The sequence below is a fragment of the Plectrocnemia conspersa genome, unplaced genomic scaffold (genome assembly GCF_051122295.1).
Source record: "Plectrocnemia conspersa isolate PC_06_02 unplaced genomic scaffold, ASM5112229v1 ptg000009l, whole genome shotgun sequence".
Classification (NCBI taxonomy): Eukaryota; Metazoa; Arthropoda; class Insecta; order Trichoptera; family Polycentropodidae; genus Plectrocnemia; species Plectrocnemia conspersa.
In genome coordinates, this window is record NW_028277173.1 from 26,861,644 (window position 1) to 26,884,176 (window position 22,533).

The 22,533-nt window shown below is 31.7% G+C and overlaps 2 protein-coding genes across 34 annotated transcripts; both read left to right on the forward strand.

Moving 5' to 3' along the window:
• The first annotated feature begins 253 nt into the window (after positions 1-253).
• LOC148232487 (zonadhesin-like) lies at positions 254-4,279 on the forward strand. Of its 33 annotated transcripts, XM_088193507.1 has the most exons (18): positions 254-360; positions 441-599; positions 675-833; positions 909-1,067; positions 1,134-1,292; positions 1,368-1,526; positions 1,602-1,760; positions 1,827-1,985; positions 2,061-2,219; positions 2,295-2,453; positions 2,529-2,687; positions 2,763-2,921; positions 2,998-3,156; positions 3,232-3,390; positions 3,467-3,625; positions 3,702-3,860; positions 3,927-4,085; positions 4,152-4,279. In XM_088193507.1, exons 1-18 carry the CDS (start codon positions 279-281, stop codon positions 4,160-4,162), a joined length of 2,637 nt encoding a protein of 878 aa, XP_088049633.1. In that variant the 5' UTR covers positions 254-278; the 3' UTR covers positions 4,163-4,279. The 33 variants fall into 33 exon arrangements, with proteins under 33 accessions (XP_088049633.1, XP_088049640.1, XP_088049639.1 ...); XM_088193514.1 differs by lacking the exon at positions 2,998-3,156; XM_088193513.1 differs by lacking the exon at positions 2,763-2,921.
• Positions 4,280-7,790: 3,511 nt separating this feature from the next.
• LOC148232488 (zonadhesin-like) lies at positions 7,791-21,927 on the forward strand. Its single transcript, XM_088191286.1, has 30 exons — positions 7,791-7,912; positions 7,972-8,133; positions 8,208-8,369; positions 8,440-8,604; positions 8,681-8,842; positions 8,912-9,073; positions 9,143-9,304; positions 9,375-9,536; positions 9,607-9,768; positions 9,839-10,000; positions 10,071-10,235; positions 16,365-16,484; positions 16,556-16,720; positions 16,782-16,940; positions 17,015-17,173; positions 17,241-17,399; positions 17,471-17,629; positions 17,698-17,856; positions 17,933-18,088; positions 18,296-18,454; positions 18,535-18,690; positions 18,887-19,045; positions 19,125-19,280; positions 19,349-19,507; positions 19,581-19,739; positions 20,868-21,026; positions 21,091-21,249; positions 21,329-21,484; positions 21,559-21,714; positions 21,781-21,927. The coding sequence occupies exons 1-30, from the start codon at positions 7,849-7,851 to the stop codon at positions 21,816-21,818; spliced, it is 4,542 nt and encodes a 1,513-aa protein (XP_088047412.1). The 5' UTR covers positions 7,791-7,848; the 3' UTR covers positions 21,819-21,927.
• The last annotated feature ends 606 nt before the right edge of the window (positions 21,928-22,533 follow it).

Sequence of the window (22,533 nt, forward strand, 5' to 3'; positions counted from 1 at the left end):
TTGCAAACAAAGAAAAACGTGTTCAAATCAAATTCACTAGTAATCAAACATTTATATCTCTTTTATATTCAACCTATACATTATAAAGCTTGTTTGAATAAAAGCGTTAGCGAGCAAGGAGCTTGTCAATAGATCATGGAAATCAATCAAGAGATTATTGCAAATAATTTCACAGGTGTTATTATATTGACTTTTCTATACAGTTATTTATTACGAATTCTTATAAATACCTAATCGAAATTTATAGAAACTTATACTGCCTTCCGAGCTCGATCAAAATGGCTAAGGGTGTCCATTTGATAGCGTTCCTTATCGCTTTTTGTTGTATTACAACGGTCACTGGAAAATGCGTGTGCCTCGGTAAAAATAAAAATATTATTATTCACACATTCTTCAATCCTAAAAAGAAATTATACTTATTATTTTACTTTACTTTACAGACAAATGCGATGATCCTAACGAGATACTTATCTGGGTTTCGACTGGCGAAAAGACCTGTTTCGGAGTAGGACCAGCGCCATCTAAATCAATTAAGGAATGTCGTTGTAAGGATGGATATGTCAGACACGAAGGAAAGTGCATCAAGCCATGCAACTGTCGTGAGTAGTACAGTTACTCTTCTGTAAATTAATACATTCAATGCAGATGTTTACTGTTTCCTTATCACTTTACAGCACAATGTAATGATCCTAACGAGATCCTTATCTGGGTTTCGACTGGCGAAAAGACGTGTTTCGGAGTAGGACCAGCGCCATCTAAATCAATTAAGGAATGTCGTTGTAAGGATGGATATGTCAGACACGAAGGAAAGTGCATCAAGCCATGCAACTGTCGTGAGTAGTACAGTTACTCTTCTGTAAATTAATACATTCAATGCAGATGTTTACTGTTTCCTTAATACTTTACAGCACAATGTAATGATCCTAACGAGATCCTTATCTGGGTTTCGACTGGCGAAAAGACGTGTTTCGGAGTAGGACCAGCGCCATCTAAATCAATTAAGGAATGTCGTTGTAAGGATGGATATGTCAGACACGAAGGAAAGTGCATCAAGCCATGCAACTGTCGTGAGTAGTACAGTTACTCTTCTTACATTCAATGCAGATGTTTACTTTTTCCTTAATACATTACAGCAAAATGTAATGATCCAAACGAAATCTTTGGCTTGTATACGACTGGTGAAAAAACCTGTTTCGGAGTAGGACCAGCTCCTTGTAAACCAGTAAAGGAATGTCGTTGTAAGGATGGATATGTCAGACACGAAGGAAAATGCATCAAGCTATGCGAATGTCGTGAGTAGTACAGTTACTCTTCTGTAAATTAATACATTCAATGCAGATGCTTACTTTTTCCTTAATACATTACAGCAAAATGTGATGATCCTAACGAAATCTTTGGCTCGTATACGACTGGCGAAAAGACCTGTTTCGGAGTAGGACCAGCTCCTTGTAAACCAGTAAAGGAATGTCGTTGTAAGGATGGATATGTCAGACACGAAGGAAAGTGCATCAAGCCATGCAACTGTCGTGAGTAGTACAGTTACTCTTCTGTAAATTAATACATTCAATGCAGATGTTTACTTTTTCCTTAATACATTACAGCAAAATGTGATGATCCAAACGAAATCTTTGGCTTGTATACGACTGGTGAAAAAACCTGTTTCGGAGTAGGACCAGCTCCTTGTAAACCAGTAAAGGAATGTCGTTGTAAGGATGGATATGTCAGACACGAAGGAAAGTGCATCAAGCCATGCAACTGTCGTGAGTAGTACAGTTACTCTTCTTACATTCAATGCAGATGTTTACTTTTTCCTTAATACATTACAGCAAAATGTGATGATCCTAACGAAATATTTGGCGTGTATACGACTGGCGAAAAAACTTGTTTCGGAGTAGGACCAGCACCTTGTAAACCAGTTAAGGAATGTCGTTGTAGGGATGGATATGTCAGACACGAAGGAAAGTGCATCAAGCCATGCGAATGTCGTGAGTAGTACAGTTACTCTTCTGTAAATTAATACATTCAATGCAGATGCTTACTTTTTCCTTAATACATTACAGCAAAATGTGATGATCCTAACGAAATCTTTGGCTCGTATACGACTGGCGAAAAGACCTGTTTCGGAGTAGGACCAGCACCTTGTAAACCAGTTAAGGAATGTCGTTGTAGGGATGGATATGTCAGACACGAAGGAAAGTGCATTAAGCCATGTGAATGTCGTGAGTAGTGCAGTTACTTTTCTGTAAATTAATACATTCAACGCATATATTAACTGTTTCCTTAATACTATAAAGCAAAATGTGATGATCCTAACGAAATCTTTGGCGTGTATACGACTGGCGAAAAGACTTGTTTCGGAGTAGGACCAGCTCCATGTAAACCAGTTAAGGAATGTCGTTGTAAGGATGGATATGTCAGACACGAAGGAAAGTGCATAAAACCATGCGAATGTCGTTAGTAGTGCAGCTACTTTTCTGTAAATTAATACATTCAATGCAGATGTTAACTGTTTCCTTAATACTTTAAAGCAAAATGTGATGATCCTAACGAAATCTTTGGCGTGTATACGACTGGCGAAAAGACCTGTTTCGGAGTAGGACCAGCACCTTGTAAACCAGTTAAAGAATGTCGTTGTAAGGATGGATATGTCAGACACGAAGGAGAGTGCATCAAACTATGCGAATGTCGTGAGTAGTGCAGTTACTTTTCTGTAAATTAATACATTCAACGCATATATTAACTGTTTCCTTAATACTTTAAAGCAAAATGTGATGATCCTAATGAAATCTTTGGCGTGTATACGACTGGCGAAAAGACTTGTTTTGGAGTAGGACCAGCTCCTTGTAAACCAGTTAAGGAATGTCGTTGTAAGGATGGATACGTCAGACACGAAGGAGAGTGCATCAAGCCATGTGAATGTCGTGAGTAGTGCAGTTACTCTTTGTGTAAATTAATACATTTAATGCATATATTAACTGTTTCCTTAATACTTTAAAGCAAAATGTGATGATCCCAACGAAATCTTTGGCGTGTATACGACTGGCGAAAAGACTTGTTTCGGAGTAGGACCAGCACCTTGTAAACCAGTTAAGGAATGTCGTTGTAGGGATGGATATGTCAGACACGAAGGAAAGTGCATCAAACCATGCGAATGTCGTGAGTAGTGCAGTTACTTTTCTGTAAATCAATACATTCAACGCATATATTAACTGTTTCCTTAATACTATAAAGCAAAATGTGATGATCCTAACGAAATCTTTGGCGTGTATACGACTGGCGAAAAGACTTGTTTCGGAGTAGGACCAGCACCTTGTAAACCAGTTAAGGAATGTCGTTGTAGGGATGGATATGTCAGACACGAAGGAAAGTGCATCAAGCCATGTGAATGTCGTGAGTGGTGCAGTTACTCTTTCTGTAAATTAATACATTCAACGCATATATTTACTGTTTCCTTAATACTTTAAAGCAAAATGTGATGATCCTAACGAAATCTTTGGCGTGTATACGACTGGCGAAAAGACTTGTTTCGGAGTAGGACCAGCACCTTGTAAACCAGTTAAGGAATGTCGTTGTAGGGATGGATATGTCAGACACGAAGGAAAGTGCATCAAGCCATGTGAATGTCGTGAGTGGTGCAGTTACTCTTTCTGTAAATTAATACATTCAACGCATATATTTACTGTTTCCTTAATACTTTAAAGCAAAATGTGATGATCCTAACGAAATCTTTGGCGTATATACGACTGGCGAAAAGACCTGTTTCGGAGTAGGACCAGCACCTTGTAAACCAGTTAAAGAATGTCGTTGTAGGGATGGATATGTCAGATACGAAGGAAAGTGCATTAAACCATGCGATTGTCGTAAGTACAGTACCATTTTAATTATTAAAAAATACACTAGAAGCGTTGTTAATTTTTTTTTCTTAGCAAAATGCAAGGATCCAAATGAAGAATATATTTTGGCTACCACTGGAGAAAAGACTTGCGACGGACAAAATCCTGCACCTTGCAAACCTATTTTAGAATGCCGTTGTAAAAGGGGTTATGTGAGATGCAAAGGAAGATGTATTAAGATTTGCGAATGTCGTGAGTTACTAGTTGGAAAATTAGAATGTTTTAAATGTAATTATTGATAATATCGTTTTATTTTAGCATGCTGCTGAAGACGGCAAAGTTGAAAAATACGTTAATCCAAACGTTTTTACTAATACTAAATAAATGTTGCTGAAAAATTTCAAATATTATAAATTTTGCGTGTAATAAAACACATCTGAAAATTATGTATATTTTATTTTATTTACCACAAAATTAATCACGCATCTGAAAACACTTAGTGTATACCTAAACATAAATGACTACTGATTTAATTCAACAAATAAAACCTTAATAAAGCGGAAGAACCGATTAGATAGATTTTTTGATATTTTCAGCTACTAATTAAAAATAGAATGTTAAAAATAAACAGTTTTATAATTTTACTTGACAGCATAAAAATGACATTCAGAAAAAAATTATTAAAAATCTTTACTATATTGACAAGTACAGTTATTAATTATCGACTGTCATGTATAAACAGCTTATCAAATTACCTTTAAGAACGGTGATTAATCATAGCAATAATTTTTCATTGATTGGTTTCTGTTTAATGAAATATTTTTAGTATTGTTTTTATTATTACTTTAAAATTATAAAATATATCATAGGAATAATCTAATGGTGAACGGGGTCAAGAAAAGGACACAGAACGGCATCTCCACAAATAAATCATTTTGTAGATATAATATGTCTACAACAGACAAAATGCATCTAAGCAACTTTAAATCATTAGCATTCGAGGGTAGGTCAATAAGTTATTAGAAAAGAGATGACGCTAGTAGCCTCGAAACAAGTTTGTTTCTGAAAAGTACACTCTGTCAATAGACTACACTCAAATTGTTAGCCGTTTTCATCGCGTCCTTTCATTTTTACAATCGATTGAAGCAAAGAAGTTTTGCTATTTTCGAACAATGGAAATAAAAACGAGTTTCGTGTAGTGATTAAAAAACTTTTATTTGCTAGGCAAAACAACGAAAGAAATCAAGGCCGAGTTAGATGAAGTACATCCCACAGGACGTACTACCGCGTTTAAACTCATTATACATCGTTCGGGACATCTACTTGAGGTGACTACGCTAGAAATGATCGACGAAATCCACGTTATGGTCTCGAATGATCGACGAGTCAAAGTGCGCGAACTTGTTGAGACCACAGGCATATTACATAGTTCAGTAGTTTCAATTTTGCAGGAATAATTGGGCATGAAAAAGATATCGGCAAGATAGGTGTCGTGTTTGCTCAAAGTGCAGAATAAACGCAATCATGTGGTCGATTCAACGGCTGGCGCTTTTCCATCGCAATCCTAACGAGTTTCTGCGTCGATACATAAACATTGATGAAACATGGATCCACTACTATATTTCAGAGATAAAAAACAATCAAAACTGTGGGCTTCTGGAAACTATCCGGCTCGGTTTAAGCACGGTTTTTTAGGATGCACGTGGAATCCACAATAACTAATTGGAAAAAGGTTAAACGATAAATTAAAAGTATTATGCATTATTATTGTGTTTTTTTTATCAAGACAATGCACGAGTACACACTTGTGCAGTTAAAAATCATCCTGTTAAGTAAAATTACCAGAAAAAGTTTTGTCATTGCAAACTAATTTTATTTACAAAATATTAAAATTCCGAGAAACCTAAAAAATTATAATATCAAAAATGTAAAGTAACTAGTTTTTATTGTCCTTCACGTTTCATAATGGTTCATATGTCATTCTTAAGCTTTCGGAAATTTGTCAGATTTTGAAACCATTTTTTATCCCTATGCTCAAAAATAAAAAAATATAATAGTATCATGAACATACATATACATACATATAAAAATGTCATATTCTAAAAATAGCTATAGATAACAATCAAAGAGATAAGTCAATTAATTAACACCTGTCATTCTGAACCAGCTGAACAAATTATTTTAATATAATTTGCTAGTGGCATAAATCAATATGGCAATAATTTTTCATGTCAAGAGTGATTACATACTATTGACTGAAGATATAGATATTTTTAAATTAAATTCTGTTTATTGAAATTGTAATATTATTTAGCAAAACTTTGATTTCAGGTAAATTTTAATAACAATTTTAACTAGAGGAGTAAGTAAAGAGTGCAAACATGTTTTATAAAATATTTATTAAGTAAAAAACATAAAAATATATTGGTTTTTGTGAATTTCATAACTGCCGTTATTTTATTAAGTTTTTTATTAAAATATCTAGAATATATAAAATTCTCATTTCTTAAAAAATGGTAATAATTGAGAATGCCGAAATTTAATTATAATACGATTCAGGAAAACATATTGATGTACATACATATATTTCGCACAAAAAATAGAGAGCTTAAGGCAGAATGGCAAATAAAATATTATACATAGATATGAATTTCCTAATTCAAGTTTAGCCGGTTAAGTATCGTTATTCTCCGAGTGATGGTGGAGGAGCTGGCGGAGGGTTCATATCCAGTGGATGGTCCTCAGAGGTCTTGGAGGTTTGTTCCTCTCTGTTGCGGTGATCATCTTCGGAAGTCCCTCTCTGCCCCTGACCGTCTATGACCGTATGGTCCACCATCTACCGTCTCTGCCCTCTCCTCATTGAATACCAGCATTAAGTATCAAGGGTTGCAAAGCTCGCTGACGAATCACAACCACGCAGTGACCATCCAGCCAATTGTCACGCCTCTAGAAAGTGACATTTGTTTGCTCCATCCATCCATCCGAGGTCAAATGGTGCAACGGGAATATTTTAGCTCTACGGTGCTTTTTGTCGTCTGGTGATATATTGTTTTCCGTGCCCGTTTCGTAACAAAATTATTCTTTCAATTCATCGGAGAGTAATTACGTGTTATTTATATGAAACTGTAGCGACCACACGGATATTGTCTCATTGTTAATGACTGACCAAAAACAAATCATTTATTAACAATGAGACAAATGACATAATGGCGCAAAAAAATATTTAAGGACCGCACAACACGAAACGGTCACGGATATCATAAATCATCACATCCGTGATCGTTTCCAAAAAATGAAAAAGACCTTGGACGAGCAAACGTCGCTTTCTACAGGCGTAGACGATTTCGCCGTTCTACGAAGCGACTGCAGCGACTCGCCAGCAAGCTTGTAACCCCATAAAAGATAAAAGATGCCTTTAAAGGACATAAGCTGCTTTTTACACATACTTTAAAAAATATCATTGTTTACGAGTTTGAAAGTATGTGGCGTTATGTTTAAATGGCGATTTATTTCGAGGGTTGATTTATTGTAAACGTTTTTTAATGTAAAAGTATCAAGCAAATAAAATTCAATAATTTGGATAATTATTTTAACTATACATACAAGTATTTTTAAGTTAATAAGTTTATATAAAACATTGTAATTATTAAAATCTATCCTTCGCTTTTTGTGTAAAAAATATACGTATTTCAACTACAAAAAACAAGAAATTTCCAAAAACATCAAAATAACACCTAAATATATTTAATTTTTTAAAGGTCACGATAATTATTAATACAGTCGTGAATGCTTACGTGCGTTTAACGAAACACTGCAAATAATCTTAATTAAATACAAATTAAACCAACAACTCTGATTAAGCAAACTGTTGCTGGAGGATTAAAAAACTCTAAAACAAAAAATGATACTATTGATTTTAATGTAGTATATAAGTCTACTAAATCTGGCTTTTAATTTATAATACTACTGAGCATTCGATTAGCTTTGTGGACTATCAGTAAGTAAAAAGTGAAAGATGTCGAAACTTCTTCAATTTTTGATAATCCTTGGAGTGGCCCAACGAATTTTTGCATCCACTGGTAAATATAATTTATTATTAATAATAAATTCACAATAAAAATAAATTTTTAATGTCTAGTTCCAATTGGTGGTTGTAATGAAGTGTATGTAAAATGCTCAACTAAAGGAGAGCCCACATGCGATAATCCTAACCCAAAGAGTTGTGTTTCATTTACTGGTTTTCGTTGTAAACCTGAATATGTTCGCTTAAATGGAATCTGCATAAAACAGTGCGATTGTCGTGAGTATTAATATTTATTCATAAATATATGTCTATAATTTAGGACTAGATATTGAGTACATATTACTTTTTAGCTCCAAAATGCGATGCGAATGAAGAATATGTGATTAGTTGTATTAAAGGAGAACCAACTTTCGATAATCGCAATCCCATTTCCTGCAAACCATTTACAGGATGTCGTTGCAAATCAGGACATGTAAGATTGAATGGAAAATGTATTAAGGAATGCGACTGTCGTAAGTTATTATTACAATATTGTAAAATATTATTATTTTTGATGTAAAAAATTTAATTATTTAAATTCAGCTATAGTATGCACTGGATCTCATGAAGAATATGTCATTAATTGCATCAAAGGAGAACCAACATGCGATTGCCCTAATCCTCCTTCATGCAGTCCCTTTACCGGATGTCGTTGTAAATCTGGATATGTTCGCTTAAATGGAATCTGCATAAAACAGTGTGATTGTCGTGAGTATTATTATTTATTCATAAATTTATGTATATTATCTAGGACTGGATATTTGAGTACATATTACTTTTTCAGCTCCAAAATGCAATGCAAATGAAGAATATGTTATTAGTTGTATCAAGGGAGAACAAACTTGCGATAACCTTTATCCATATTTATGTGAACCATTCACTGGATGTCGTTGCAAATCTGGATATGTGCGCTCCAATGGAAAATGCATTAAAGAATGCGACTGTCGTAAGTTTTTATAATAATATCGACTATAAGTATAATGCTTAGTTTGATCACAAAATCAATTATTTTCAGCTCCAAAATGTAATGATAATGAGGAATATGTAATTAGTTGTGTCAAAGGAGAACCAACTTGCGATAATCGCAATCCCATATCCTGCAGACCATTCACTGGATGTCGTTGCAAACCTGGATACGTCCGATTCAATGAAAAATGCATTAAGGAGTGCGACTGTCGTACGTTTTTATAACAATATAAGTTATTATTTAATGTTTAATTTATTTAATAAAACTAATTACTTTTAGCTCCAAAATGCAATGCAAATGAAGAATATGTAATTAGTTGTATTAATGGAGAACCAACTTGCGATAATCGCAGTCCAATTTCTTGTAAGCCTTTCACTGGATGTCGTTGCAAATCTGGATATGTGCGCTTCGATGGAAAATGCATTAAAGAATGCGACTGTCGTAAGTTTTTATAATAATGTCGAATATTAGTATAATGTTTAGTTTGATGAACAATATCAATTATTTTCAGCTCCAAAATGTAACAATAATGAGGAATATATAATTAATTGTATCAAAGGAGAACCAACTTGCGATAATCGCAATCCCATAGCCTGCAGACCATTCACTGGATGTCGTTGCAAACCTGGATACGTCCGATTCAATGAAAAATGCATTAAGGAATGCGACTGTCGTAAGTTTTAATTACAATATTAGTTATTATTTTGATGTTTAGTTTAAATAATAATATTAATTATTTTCAGCTCCAAAATGTAACAATAATGAGGAATATGTAATTAATTGTATCAAAGGAGAACCAACTTGCGATAATCGCAATCCCATATCCTGCAGACCATTCACTGGATGTCGTTGCAAACCTGGATATGTCCGATTCAATGAAAAATGCATTAAGGAATGCGACTGTCGTACGTTTTAATTACAATATCAGTTATTATTTTGATGTTTAGTTTAAATAATAATATTAATTATTTTCAGCTCCAAAATGTAATGATAATGAGGAATATGTAATTAGCTGTATCAAAGGAGAACCAACTTGCGATAATCGCAATCCCATATCCTGCAGACCATTCACTGGATGTCGTTGCAAATCAGGATATGTAAGATTGAATGGAATATGTGTTAAAGAATGCGAATGTCGTAAGTTACTACTACAATATCCTAAATCATTAATAGTTTTAATTTAAAATTTATAATAATTTAAATTCAGCTTTAGTATGCACTGGATCTCATGAAGAATATGTCATTAATTGCATCAAAGGAGAACCAACATGCGATTGCCCTAATCCTCTTTCATGCAGTCCCTTTACCGGATGTCGTTGTAAATCTGGATATGTTCGCTTAAATGGAATCTGCATACAAAGCTGTAATTGTTGTAAGTTGTGATAGAAAAGCTTTTTCTAAAATATTATTCAAGTAATCTAATATTCATAAACAATTATTTTCTAGCTCCAATATATGGGTAATACATAATAAAATCGAGTATATTGAAAATGATCACTGACTGGCTGTAATATTGTGTCCGTAATCTACTATGAATAATATTTATTATTTTACTTTAATTTTTATTGTGTAAAAAAATATTAATTTATAATTTGGAATTGAAATAAAAATTTATTAATATACTAATTTTTTTATTATCGATTTATAATTATGTTATTATTGGTGTCGGGATCACTCATAATAGTTGTGCAAGACCCATTAAAAGAGGCAAATCTAATGAAGTTTTTATCTCTTGTGCCGCAAATACAAGTTTTGTCAAAATTAATAATTACATAAAATAAATATGAACTTAATAAATCTCGATGTTAGGTTCTCGTCCATTGTAAAAAAATACAATGTATAATATAATCATTACCTAAATTGATATAAACTGTTGATTTATAGAGCAAGCAATTTTTGAAGAATATTTTCATAATAACTTTATATTGAAACAATAGCGTGTGTAAAATAAAAGTATTTTATTTTAATTTTTATATCAGCATTTTTGACCCCCTTACTTTTTTCTTTAGAATTTTAAGTTTTAAAATAAAATTTACAAGTACTTAAAAGTTAAGATGTTAAAAATGTAATTATTGATAATATCGTTTTATTTTAGCATGCTCCTGATGGACGGCAATGTTTTTATTAATCTTATATAATTGTTCTAAGACGCTCATGCTTTAAAATGAAACATTATATGCTAAATTTTCGCTTTGTATGAACGGTGTATAATAATACACGTAAACAAAGGAAATATATTTATTTATAATTATTAAAAATAAACATAGAGTTGGCACGATGATTTTCGAGCCTCAGCTAATGAATTCTTTTGTTATCCAACGATGAAAAATAAATATTCAAATAATGAACAAGATGGCCGACAGTAACGTGGCAACAGTTTTAAATAACTATTATTTATTAGTAAGATTTTGCTATGCGACAATAATTTTCATTAATTCGTCATGTGCGTTGTTCGATTTGACTGAATATATATATATTCGGATTGCAAATTAACTAGGTGTGTTATAACTATGAAAATTAAATATATACATAATTAGTGTGAGGATTTGAAGAATACATTGTTAAACTATATAAGCAATCATAAAACAATCTTTTCCGAGGCCAAAAAGTGAGTTTTTCCTTTTACAATACATAAACATTATCATTGCTTCCGTTTTTAATACACGTATTCATTACCGTAGAGAATTAAACACATATATTGGTATCTCTTCTTTAACCAAGATGCCAACAGATGTGGCAATATCTCATATTTTAATTGTTTGCCATACGAATATGTTATTAGATCTCTCATTGTTTCTGAAAATTAACTGTAAACTGCAACTTTTTGTTTACACTCATATGAGATTTTTCTTTATTACTACCATTGTAATATGTTTAATTAACTTTGGTATGTATATCTTTAATTGCCAAATCACAGCTGTTTGTCTTTTAATATTTGATCCTGAAAAGTTAATAGTAATTTTGTTAGCGAGGTACCGACAGCTAGTATTAAATAAATGTTGTTGAAAAAATTCGTGTAATATAAGTTACATCTAAAATTTAAATATATTTTATTTTATTTACTTAGTGAATATTTAAAGTGAATGACTTCTGACTTAATTTAACAAAAAAAACATCATTCAAGTCCAGAAACTTATTAAAAAGTTTTTTTTTTGTCTTGATATTTTCAGTTACTTATTAAAAACTGTTTTATAATTTTACTTAAAAGCATATACAACTTTATTTAAAAACGATATTCAGAAAAAAAAATAATCAAAAATCTTTTCTATATTGACAGGTACATTAATTAATTATCGACTGTCATGTATAAACAGCTTATCAAATTACTTTTAATTAACGTGCTATAAGTCAACATGACAATAATTTTTCATTCATTGGTTTTTGTTCGATAAAATATATTCGATATTTGTAGTATTATTTTTATTATTACTTTAAAAATATTTGATATTTATACATTTAAACGTTAGCAATGTGCAGTATGCACTTTAATATTTATTATTTTTTAAATTAAGGACTACGACTTAAAATGTTTCTCAAAATGTGTCAATATAATATATAAAAAGTGAAAAATAATATAATATATAAAAGTAAAAACTTTTTTTTATGAAATATTATAGATGGTTAAAAAAAATATAAAATATATGAAAAGAATCAACAAATATTTAAAATGAAAACATTAGAACTGTACCAACTCCTCGTAGCTGACGATAAAAATATCAAGATGCAATAGCTGGCCACACACGCACGGATCTGTCCGATTAATATCTATTATAGATCTTTCTTGACCAGTTTACATTTCTTTGGAATTTTCTTAAATGGAGTTATAATATTATTATATAAAATTTATGTTTAAAAATATTTTTTTCTGTAATATTTTTGAAAAAAAACACTTTTTTTATTTTGATTTTAACAGCCGTTATTTTTAAACGAGCGGATTAGGTTGACTGGTAAACCAATCCAAATTATTGTATTTACATTAGCTATTTTTAGAACAAGTTTCGATATGATCAAAACTACGACAGTTATCGTGTCCTTAAATTTCGTTATATCCCACAAATCTAAATGCTTTAAAATAAATATTTTTATTTACATTTAAAAAATATTTAAATTCCATTTTAACAGCTTAACGACCGAGGACTCACCCACGAGTCCTAAGAGTACCTTCTGTAGCGGCCGAGGACTCGCCCATGCGTCCTGCGTTATGCGTCTTCTTTTATTAAAAATACACTATGATACAATACAGTTTACCCCTATATTATAATGCGAGATGGTAGTATACTATTTCTACCTAATATAAAATATAAAATAAATTATATTTTGCTTTAATTTTTCGTAAAAAGAGTCGTTTTATCCCACTGCGTCGCAATGCAACGAGTCGTCGCCTATTTTAGTTTGTTATATTCTAATATTTTTGGGCTAGTGTGTTGTTTGTTAACGGTTCTCCAAGCCGCTCCCACTTACAGTGACCATATTTTTTGCATTGTGGAATATTATATTTTTATTTATTGTTGTTGTTATTAATAAGTGATAATTTATAGTAAAAGTTAGTTAATAATAATAAAAACAGTGAATTGCGTATTTGCAAAAATACTTAAATAATCATTAAAGAAATTACACCACATTAGCTTAAAAATGTGATAATTAAATTAATAACATGTATGTTTAAATGCTTCTAAAATTTTTTGTATAAACGATTTATAAAAAATATCCATTTATAATAAATAATAATTTGCACTCACTAAATTTTTCGGCGTCAATTTCTGCGTACAACCGTTTCGAACACATTTATTTTCATAATTACACTGAGTGATACGTGTAAAAACATTTGTCATTATGAAGAAAATGAACTGGATGAGTGCAAATTTGTCACACGCGGTCTATGTTCACGTACACTTGAATTAGAATTACTTTCGCACACATCACTATGTTCACAATAACTGGGGGCGTTGGACAACGCGTCATCAAAATTTTCCAAAAAGGTTTAATTTCTTTCGTCCATTTTGCCGTGATTGAGAATAAAAGTTTTAAATCAAAATCACAATCACGAAAGATCACAGACAGAAGAGCTATTTTCGTGATACGTTTCGACCGTTAGTTTAGAGGAGACTAAATATACTGCATTACTTCGATTATAAAATGCATTTTTTTATCTGTGTGGAATTCCAGAATTTGGAAATTCCACAATAAAAAAAGTGTCATATACCCTAATAGATGAATTCTTAAAAGGTATGCACAAGGTAAGCTGATAAGACGGGACAGGTAGTGTCGATTTACCCTTTTAGAATAACATTGATTGTAATTTATATTAAATATTTAATATTATATTTGTAAACAAGTTTTTTTTTAGTTACATCACTTAAATATTAAATATAAATAGCAAGCTATAAATTAAATTTCGATAAAATATATTATTTGGTTTACAAGTTAAAGGGAATTTACTAAAAAAGGTGATTTTTTGCTATTATTCCGCGAAATCTCCCGGCCACCAAGGAAAGTTCGGCAAAAAACACCGGGCGTTAAGCTGGTAAAAAATATAGTGCTTAGATGTGTTATAAGATTAAGAATATTAAATTAACAATAACACTAGATAAAATCGTAAACTATTTTTTTTAATAATAATTTCTTAAAGAAAATATTATCATAATATTTTTGTGAATTGCTAAACACCTTGTAGTGTATGCGAATATTGTGGGCTGATCTAACTTGTGTTTCATGTAAATAACCAATACAAAATTAAGTAGAAAATATCTTTCCTAAGATTAGAGCCAATCTATCTATCGCAAGTGCAGGTAGTAAATTGTCAACAATGAACCTTTTAGAAATGGGTGTTGGCCTTCGCTCAAAGCATACAATAAAATTAGAAAGAAACTGTTCTGAGAATTTATGTTTGGTTTTTTGTTTATATCACCTATATAATACCAAATTATTATTATGGAAAGAATGAAAATGATGAATATAAAATATATTGAAAGCATACATGTTACTTTTAATTTATTTAAGTGCAATAAGCAAAATATTTTTAGTGAAGTGTACCGTAAATTCATTTCATAAATATGGGCATACAAATGGTCAGACATGGTGGCCCAGAAATAACAAATCATAATTTTTATTTTTAAATTTAAAAAGTGATAAAGAATCAGGTAATTAATACTAATCTATTGAAGGGTCTCACTTACTTTGTATTTGTAAGATGTTTGCCAATGATATAAATTTGTTTTTGAAACTATTATTTCAAACAAATTGGACCCACAGGTTTAGAAACACTGGTTAAATGACGTACTTGACAGGTATTTATGCGAAAAATCATAAGGAAGCTACATATTAAATTTGAATACAATATCTTAATTGGTTTACATGTTATAGGGAATTCACTGAAAAATATATTTGTTTGCCATTTTTCCGTGAGATCGCCCGGCCACCAAGCAAAGTTTGGCAAATAAATACCGGTCGTTAAGCTGTTAAATGTTTTTACCTGTACTCTATGATTTTTTTATGTTTTGAATAGCTGCAATTTTTGAAAAAATAGAGGATCATAGCAGTTTACAAACTTAGACGAGATTTTTACAGGATCTTAATTAGTAATAAATTTCATTTCGCTATTAATTAATATATTGTTTCCTAAAAAAAACAATATAAATAAGCAAAAAATGTTAAAAAAAATCGTTTTCTTTTCTCAACTCTAGAAAAAATTATAACATAAAAACTGACCTCAAATAATGAATCTGAACAAAATTACAATTGTTTGAGATGTACCTATATACTGATGTATTTACGATATAAGTTCCTTTAGCTATTTTTTATGCATGTTATACTAGAAATAAAAGGAGCAGAACATTGCCTTCAAAAGCACCCACTTTCTAGGTAGTACTTTCACAATAAACATATTATGCAAAGGGACAGATTGCATTTTTTTAACGCGGCTCCGTTTTTGTTAAAAATTTTTTGCAAATTATTGTTGACTTTATTGCTTTTTGAACGTTTAAAAAATATTAGTCAAATAACGAAAAATCAACAACAACACCAGCTGAATTATATAAATTAAATGTTTTTATAGACAGTATTATCAGTAATTTGACAACTGGATTTATTGCAGCGAAATAAATGTAATTTTTTTTATCATTATAAAAAATAAATAAAATTAAAATACTACGTCACCAGGACATCTGCTATAAAATATTATCAGTACTACTAGAGATCATCCAACATTAGAAGTCAAAACGTCAGGAAGAAATACTTAGAGCAGTAATAAAAATAATTTTATCAGATACATAAGTAGTCGACCGCTGATTAAATGCAATAATACTTAATACGTAAGGGGTTCGAATAAGTAAATAACTATGAATAACGGTGGTATTGAGTATATTTTTTCAAATTGAACATTTGATTTATTTTCTTTACTCGATAAATACTGCATACTTTGTTTAAACTAAAAATATAACACCAATAAATCATGCTAGCAGATGCTAAAAGTGACAAAGAAAAATACATTAATTTGTTTAATTTAACTATATAAGTCTCCGTCGTTTACTTCTTGATTCATACAAAAAATCCACAGAGATGAGGAAGATACTTCAATTATTATCAATTTTAGCTGTTATATACAGTATTTCTGCGTTTTGTGGTAATAATTTATTATATTTATTATTAATATATATTATACAAATATTATCTAATATTACTATCTAATTTTAGTTACAAAATGTCCTTGCGAAAACGAGGAATATGTTACACAATGTACTGAAGGAGAACCCACATGTGCAGATTCTAATCCGCCTCAATGTCATCCATTCACAGGATGTCGTTGTAAGTCAGGATACGTTCGTCATGACGGAGAGTGCATCAAAAAATGTGAATGCCGTAAGTATGACAATTATGTTAGTTATTTTGAAAAATATTACACATTTATTTTTTATTCCAGCATGCAAATGCCCAAATGAAGTCTACGTTATAAATTCCGATGAAGGGGAACCTACATGTGAAAATCCTGATCCAGAACAATGTCATCCATTCACTGGATGCCGATGCAGACCAGGATATGTCCGTCATAACGGAAAATGCATCAAACAGTGCGAATGTCGTAAGTTTGATTGTAATAACGGAAAAAAATCGATCATAATTCTAACCATACTGTAAATAAAATTCTTATTTCAGCATGCAAATGCCCAAATGAAGTATACGTTATAAATTCCGATGAAGGAGAACCTACATGTGAAAATCCTGATCCGGAACAATGTCATCCATTTACTGGATGTCGATGTAAGCCAGGATATGTCCGTCATAATGGAAAGTGCATCAAACAGTGTGAATGTAGTAAGTTTGATCGTAATAATGAAAAAAAAATGATCAAAATTCTAACCATATTATAATTTTTTTTCAGCATGCAAATGTCCTAATGAAGTCTATGTTATAAATTCCGATGAAGGAGAACCTACATGTGAAAATCCTGATCCGGAACAATGTCATCCATTTACTGGATGTCGATGTAAACCAGGATATGTCCGTCATGACGAAAAGTGCATCAAACAGTGTGAATGTCGTAAGTTTGATTGTAATAAGAAAAAAATTATCATAATTATAACCATACTGTAAATACAATTTTTATTTCAGCATGCAAATGTCCTAACGAAGTCTATGTTATAAATTCCGATGAAGGGGAACCTACATGTGAAAATCCTGATCCGGAACAATGTCATCCATTTACTGGATGTCGATGTAAGCCAGGATATGTCCGTCATAATGAAAAGTGCATCAAGCAATGCGAATGTCGTAAGTTTGATCGTAATAATGAAAAAAAAATGATCAAAATTCTAACCATATTATCATTTTTTTTTCAGCGTGCAAATGTCCGAATGAAGTTTATGTTATAAACTCTGATAAAGGGGAACCGACATGTACAGACCCTAACCCAAAACAATGTCATCCATTTACTGGATGTCGTTGTAAGCCTGGATATGTCCGTCATAACGGAAAATGCATCAAGCAATGCGAATGTCGTAAGTTTGACAGTAATATAAGTGAAAAAAATAGTTTAATAAGTTGGTTTAAATAAAAAAATATTTCACTTTTTAGCATGTGACTGTAATGAAGAGTATGTTGTGAATTCTATTAAGGGTGAACCTACCTGTGATAATTCTAATCCAATTTCATGCCGTCCTTTTACTGGTTGTCGATGCAAGCCAGGATATGTCCGTTATAACGGAAAGTGCATCAAGCAATGCGAATGCCGTAAGTTAATTAGAAATGATAGTTTTGCGTAACACTAATTCACTTACTTAAAACACAGATATTTTTTGTTATCTGTTGTTATAATCATAACTAAGTAAATTGTAATTACCGCGATTTTATGCATTGATAATGAAAAAAAGCGCATTTTAAGAAAATAATCGCATTCTAATATCTATTTGTAAGATTATTACATTAATTTTTTTCCAGCGTGTAAATGTCCTAATGAAGTTTATGTTATAAACTCCGATAAAGGAGAACCGACATGTACAGATCCAAACCCAAAACAATGTCAACCATTTACTGGATGTCGTTGTAAGCCTGGATATGTTCGTCATGACGGAAAATGTATCAAGCAAAGCGAATGTCGTAAGTTTAACATTAATAAAAGTAAAATTAAATTTTACTTTAGTAAGTTCGTGTTAATATCATAATATTTCACTTTTTAGCGTGTGGCTGTAATGAAGTGTATGTTGTTAATTCTACTAACGGAGAACCAACCTGCGAAAATTCGAACCCAATTTCTTGCCGTCCGTTTACTGGATGTCGTTGCAAGCCAGGATATGTTCGGAATAACGGAAAGTGCATCAAGCAATGCGATTGTCGTAAGTTTAGTAGCAAAGATGGTTTTGGGAAACATAGATTCATTTTTGTAAAACGCAGATAATCTTTGAACAAAACTGTATGCATTGTTTGTTTCAAAAATCATCTGTGTAAAAGAAAAGCTAATGCATACCGATCCTTGGTAATTAGGTAATCACTTTGCAATGGTAAATTTCCATACTTTTGTTTTTATTCTAGCATGCGAATGTCCTAATGAAATCTTCGTTATCAAATCTAAGAAAGGAGAACCTACGTGTACTGATCCTAACCCAAAACAATGTCGTCCATTTACTGGATGCCGTTGCAAGCCTGGATATGTTCGTTATAACGGAAAGTGCATTAAACCTTGCGAATGCCGTAAGTCTGCCAGTAATACAGGGGTAAAAAGGTTTCATTTAAAACAATAAATGTTGACGAAATATATTTTATGCCCTAGCTTGCGACTGTAATGAAGAATACGTTGTGAATTCTACTAAAGGGGAACCCACATGTGATAATTCCAATCCAATTATTTGCCGCCCGTTTACTGGATGTCGTTGCAAGCCAGGATATGTTCGTTATAACGGAAAATGCATTAAACAATGCGATTGTCGTAAGTTTGATGGTGTTTATTGATATTTATAATTCTTATTTGTTTTCTCACTACTCTATTTTTTACAGCTTGCAAATGTCCTAATGAAGTGTACGTAATAAATTCTAATGAAGGAGAGCCCACTTGTACTGATCCAAATCCGCCTCAATGTCATCCATTCACTGGATGTCGTTGTAAGCCAGGATATGTTCGATATAACGGAAAATGCATCAAACAATGCGAATGTCGTAAGTTTGATAGTAATAGCAAGAGATATTCTGATTATAATATTGAAATTACTAAATCCTCTTTTCATTTCAGCGTGCTCATGTCCTAATGAAGTATACGTTATAAACTCAAATGAAGGAGAACCTACATGTGAAGATCCAAATCCGAAGCAATGTCATCCATTCACTGGATGTCGATGCAAGCCAGGATATGTTCGGCATGACGGAAAATGCATTAAGCAGTGCGAATGTCGTAAGTATAGTAGCAATGATCTTTTTTGTTAAAATATAATTGTAAAAATATTTTGTTTTCTTTCTCCATTAATCAGTGAGACACTGGTTTTCTTACACTACTCTCTGTAAAGCTGAAAGAAATATCTTTTTTTATTGAAGGGAGTCGCGAGTATCCTTATCAAGCGCGTACGAAGTGATTCATTCCCTTTCGCTCGCTCGCGTGCTAAGTGTTGAGAGTGAGTGAGAGGTAAGGGCGTGCGGAACGTATGTAACGCACGCCCTTATCTTTTACTCACACTCGTCACCGTACGCGCCTGGTCCTTATAATTCGTAGAGGCATTAAATAATCTGCGAATAGTGTCTTTCGCTATTTTACATATTTGTGCTAATGAAGAATTACTAAAAAAGTCATTATTTTTTTGGGTTGTGAAAGATTCTGGATTTTGCAAATATTTAATTAACGTAATCAATATCTGGTTTTTTGGATTATATAATTTCTCTTAAATTGCATATTGAAATTTCGAGCTTAGCTCATAATTGATATTTTCAAATTGTTCTAACAACAATTTTAAGGCCCCTTCGGCTGTCAATAATAATCGTGAGACAATTGTCAATAACAACTGTCGCTATTTTACAAAAATAATATAAAAAAAATCATTTTGGATTATCGAAAAAAAAGTAGCCCTAAATCGTTTTGCATTCTGCCGATTCCCATGCGTAATTTCTTATTATCGAAGCGGGTCACTAAAACAAAGATAAATCCGCCGGCCGGTTAAGGTAATAAAAAATCGCAAAAAAATTGTTGGTTATTATATGGCACGTAAGCTTTTGGAACGCTTTCTTAAATGAAACTTAAGCAAAAATAAGGCGAATTCGAGTGTTTACAATATTTTTTAAAACATTTTTTGTCATTTCCAGATTCCTATTAAAATATGTTAGGCACGAACCCGCCTTTACTTATGCAGCATTATAAAAAGAGCAGTGGTTGTAAACCGTAAAATATAAAAAATATTCATAAAAATTTAATTTATATAATAAAAAATTGCCTCATAAGATGAGAATACTCGATTCGATATTTTCTTAGAGAAATTCACAAAAGAAACATTAGTTATGAGTTTATTTATTTTAAATACTTTATTTATTATAGCTTGCAAATGTCCCAATCAAGTATACGTTATAAACTCAAACGAAGGAGTACCTACATGTGAAGATCCAAGTCCAGGGCAATGTCGTCCATTCACTGGATGTAGATGCAAGCCAGGATATGTACTTCATAACGGAAAGTGCATCAAGCAGTGCGAATGTCGTAAGTTTAAAAGCAATGATAGTTACAACGCATTATAATTGTAATATATAAATTTTTATTTCAGCATGCAAAAGTCCTAATGAAATCTACGTTATAAATTCTGATAAAGGAGAACCGACATGTGAAGACCCAAATCCAAAACAATGTCATCCATTCACTGGATGTCGTTGCAAGCCCGGATTTGTCCGTTATAACGGAGAGTGCGTCAAACCGTGTGAATGTCGTAAGTTTGAATATAATGTACATCAAAATAAATTCCATTTAAAATATATAAATGTTAATAATTCATATTTATGTTTTAGCATGCAATTGTAATGAAGAATACGTTGTAAGTTCTACGATAGGAGAACCTACCTGCGATAATCCTAATCCAATCTCTTGCCGTCCATTTACTGGATGTCGCTGCAAAAAAGGATATGTCCGCCTTAATGGAAAGTGTATTAAACAGTGCGAATGCCGTAAGAGAACATATACTATTATTAATTGGCCATTATGTTTTAATTATGATAAAAATAACTATAAATATATTTAGCATGCAATTGTAACGAAGAATACGTCGTAAAATCTAAAAAAGGAGAACCTACTTGTGATAATCCTAATCCAATCTCTTGCCGTCCATTCACTGGATGTCGCTGCAAAAAAGGATATGTCCGCTATAATGGACAGTGTATTATAGCTTGCGATTGTCGTAAGTATAATTGTATATTACAATAATATCCACAGGGAACATTTTTATATATTTAATTACTTTCAGCTCCTAAATGTGGCTGCGGTAAAGTATGGAACGCATAAAAATATCGGTAAAGCATTTATTTATTCGTAATTCACTCAATGTTTTTAATATACGGCTGTAGTTTTTTGTAAAGTAAATAACTTAAATAAATACGATTGAAAAATATAACTACGTAGTTTCATTTGGCTCAATTTAAAATGAAACATTTTGAGTTTAATTTTGTACTCTGTAAGTCGTATCGGTGTGTGTAATAATACACGTAAACAAAGGAAATATATTTAATTATAATAATAAAAATAAAAATTGCTCGATTTATTTCCGTTGCTTCGACCAATAAAAAAATAAGCATTCAAATATAAAACAAGATGGCTGACAGTGACGTGACAACAGTTTTAAATAATTTTGCTACGCGACAATAATTTTTATTATTTTCCATGTGCGTTGTTCGATTTGACTGTAAATAAATATACGGATAAAAACAAACTAGGTGTTATAACTAAATACATAGTGTGTGTGAGGATTAGAAGAATACATTGATTACACTATATAAACAATCTTCGTGTTGAAATGTTCAAATTTTGAGTTCCGAGGCCGAAAAGTGAGTTTTTCCTTTTACAATACATAAACATTATCATTGCTTCCGATTTTATTAACATATTCGTTAGATTTGACTGAATATAATTAATGTAATAAAACCCAAAATTAACGAACGAAATAAAATTCAACGAACTCTCTTCTCTGTGCATGGTCATTAGGTTTCAGTTGTTGTGTTAA

Bases quoted from the DNA above. Each gene is read 5' to 3' on its own strand.
- LOC148232487 (XM_088193507.1), top strand. From the start codon at position 279: ATGGCTAAGGGTGTCCATTTGATAGCGTTCCTTATCGCTTTTTGTTGT. The intron at 2,688-2,762 runs GTGAGTAGTGCA...AATACTTTAAAG, and splicing joins CATCAAACTATGCGAATGTC to CAAAATGTGATGATCCTAAT. The intron at 3,157-3,231 runs GTGAGTAGTGCA...AATACTATAAAG, and splicing joins CATCAAACCATGCGAATGTC to CAAAATGTGATGATCCTAAC.
- LOC148232488 (XM_088191286.1), top strand. From the start codon at position 7,849: ATGTCGAAACTTCTTCAATTTTTGATAATCCTTGGAGTGGCCCAACGA. The intron at 9,305-9,374 runs GTAAGTTTTTAT...AATTATTTTCAG, and splicing joins CATTAAAGAATGCGACTGTC to CTCCAAAATGTAACAATAAT. The intron at 16,941-17,014 runs GTAAGTTTGATT...TTCTTATTTCAG, and splicing joins CATCAAACAGTGCGAATGTC to CATGCAAATGCCCAAATGAA.